Here is a 2,500-nt window from a genome sequence, read left to right on the forward strand (position 1 = left end):
GCTGCGTGTCTTGACCATTTGCTGCATGTCATTCCTTAGTCTCGTTCCCAGTTCGTGCTAAACTATACTGTCCAGTTGAATAAAGCCTACAGGCGAAAGAATAAATGAATAAAAAGTAGTTGTTGCAGTAGTAGTAATAGTACTAAACTTAGATATAATGTATACTTTTTGATTGTGTGAATATTTTCAGGGAGTTTGGGGACTTGGCAGGTGCAAGTTTCCACCTGGAGATGTGGTAAGGAGATATTATTTCATTCTTTAGTGAAAATGGTTCACTTTGTTCAATTTCTATTTCAGGGATAAGGACGAAGAGGTATCGCTCTCTCAAAAATTAGAGGAGATTAAAACTTTGAACAGCTTAAGAAGGTAATACAACTCTCATAATTATTTTCAGAAAAACATGCCATGTATTTGATTGATGTATTTGTAGAATGATCAAGGATGCCAAAAAGGAGAAAGGAACCGATGACTTTTTGGGAAGAATTAGCCTAAAGCTACAGGTGCATTGTCTATTAGCTTCCTCTTGCTTTTGCACGAATCTACTCATAATAATGATAATATGAATCATAATATCATCTCTGTAGGATCTCCATTGTACTGAAGATCTCTGGTACAACTTAGAGCCCAGAACCGAGACGTATCCCAATCGTGGACAGTGTCACCTGAATCTGAAGTTCATCCATAAATCAGTGAGTAACACGGGAGATGCTGCCAGGGCTCTGTCTGCACTTCAGGCACATTGTTGTCATGGGGGGCCCTTTGTTGTTATGGGGGGGCTCTTTTGTTGTTATGGGGGGCCCTTTTGTTGTTATGGGGGACCCTTTTGTTGTTATGGGGGGCTATTTTGTTGTTATGGGGGGCTCTTTTGTTGTTATGGGGGGCTATTTTGTTGTTATGGGGGGCCCTTTTGTTGTTATGGGGGCCCTTTGTTGTTATGGGGGGCCCTTTTGTTGTTATGGGGGGCTCTTTTGTTGTTATGGGGGGCCCTTTGTTGTTATAGGGGGCTCTTTTGTTGTTATGGGGCTCTTTTGTTGTTATGGGGGGCCCTTTTGTTGTTATGGGGGACCCTTTTGTTGTTATGGGGGGCTATTTTGTTGTTATGGGGGGTTCTTTTGTTGTTATGGGGGCCCTTTGTTGTTATGGGGGGCCCTTTTGTTGTTATGGGGGGCTCTTTTGTTGTTATGGGGGGCCCTTTGTTGTTATAGGGGGCTCTTTTGTTGTTATGGGGGCCCTTTTGTTGTTATGGGGGGGCCTTTGTTGTTATGGGGGCCCTTTTGTTGTTATGGGGGCCCTTTTGTTGTTATGGGGGCCCTTTGTTGTTATGGGGGGCCCTTTTGTTGTTATGGGGGGCTCTTTTGTTGTTATGGGGGGCTCTTTTGTTGTTATGGGGGGCCCTTTGTTGTTATGGGGGGCCCTTTTGTTGTTATGGGGGGCTCTTTTTGTTGTTATGGGGGCCCTTTTGTTGTTATGGGGGGCCCTTTTGTTGTTATGGGGGCCCTTTGTTGTTATGGGGGGCCCTTTTGTTGTTATGGGGGGCTCTTTTGTTGTTATGGGGGGCCCTTTGTTGTTATAGGGGGCTCTTTTGTTGTTATGGGGGCCCTTTTGTTGTTATGGGGGGGCCTTTGTTGTTATAGGGGGCTCTTTTGTTGTTATGGTGGGCCCTGTTGTTGTTATGGGGGGCCCTTTGTTGTTATAGTGGGCCCTTTTGTTGTTATGGGGGCCCTTTTGTTGTTATGGGGGGCTATGTTGTTGTTATGGGCGGCCCTTTTGTTGTTATGGGGGCCCTTTGTTGTTATGGGGGGCCCTTTTGTTGTTATGGGGGGCTCTTTTGTTGTTATGGGGGGCCCGACCAGGCTTCAACCATGGCGTTCTTCATCAGGGCATTACAGTACTGTGGTAATACTACAGGGCATTAGAGTACTGTGGTAATACTACAGGGCATTACAGTACTGTGGTAATACTACAGGGCATTACAGTACTGTGGTAATACTACAGGGCATTACAGTACTGTGGTAATACTACAGGGCATTACAGTACTGTGGTAATACTACAGGGCATTAGATTACTGTGGTAATACTACAGGGCATTACAGTACTGTGGTAATACTACAGGGCATTACAGTACTGTGGTAATACTACAGGGCATTACAGTACTGTGGTAATACTACAGGGCATTAGAGTACTGTGGTAATACTACAGGGCATTACAGTACTGTGGTAATACTACAGGGCATTACAGTACTGTGGTAATACTACAGGGCATTACAGTACTGTGGTAATACTACAGGGCATTACAGTACTGTGGTAATACTACAGGGCATTACAGTACTGTGGTAATACTACAGGGCATTACAGTACTGTGGTAATACTACAGGGCATTAGATTACTGTGGTAATACTACAGGGCATTACAGTACTGTGGTAATACTACAGGGCATTAGATTACTGTGGTAATACTACAGGGCATTACAGTACTGTGGTAATACTACAGGGCATTAGATTA

The 2,500-nt window shown here is 44.2% G+C and overlaps 1 protein-coding gene across 1 annotated transcript in view; it reads left to right on the forward strand.

Moving 5' to 3' along the window:
* unc13d (unc-13 homolog D (C. elegans)) overlaps nt 1-2,500 on the forward strand; it is a 52,744-nt gene that overhangs the window by 12,361 nt on the left and 37,883 nt on the right. The window contains exons 9-12 of the mRNA XM_072455649.1: nt 191-235; nt 298-366; nt 431-500; nt 585-689. Coding sequence (XP_072311750.1) covers nt 191-235; nt 298-366; nt 431-500; nt 585-689 — 289 coding nt within the window. The remainder of the gene's footprint in view (nt 1-190; nt 236-297; nt 367-430; nt 501-584; nt 690-2,500) is intronic.

Source organism: Eucyclogobius newberryi, unplaced genomic scaffold (assembly GCF_026437365.1).
Source record: "Eucyclogobius newberryi isolate DKJ021-1_F unplaced genomic scaffold, fEucNew1.0.hap1 SCAF_20, whole genome shotgun sequence".
NCBI classification, from domain to species: domain Eukaryota; kingdom Metazoa; phylum Chordata; class Actinopteri; order Gobiiformes; family Gobiidae; genus Eucyclogobius; species Eucyclogobius newberryi.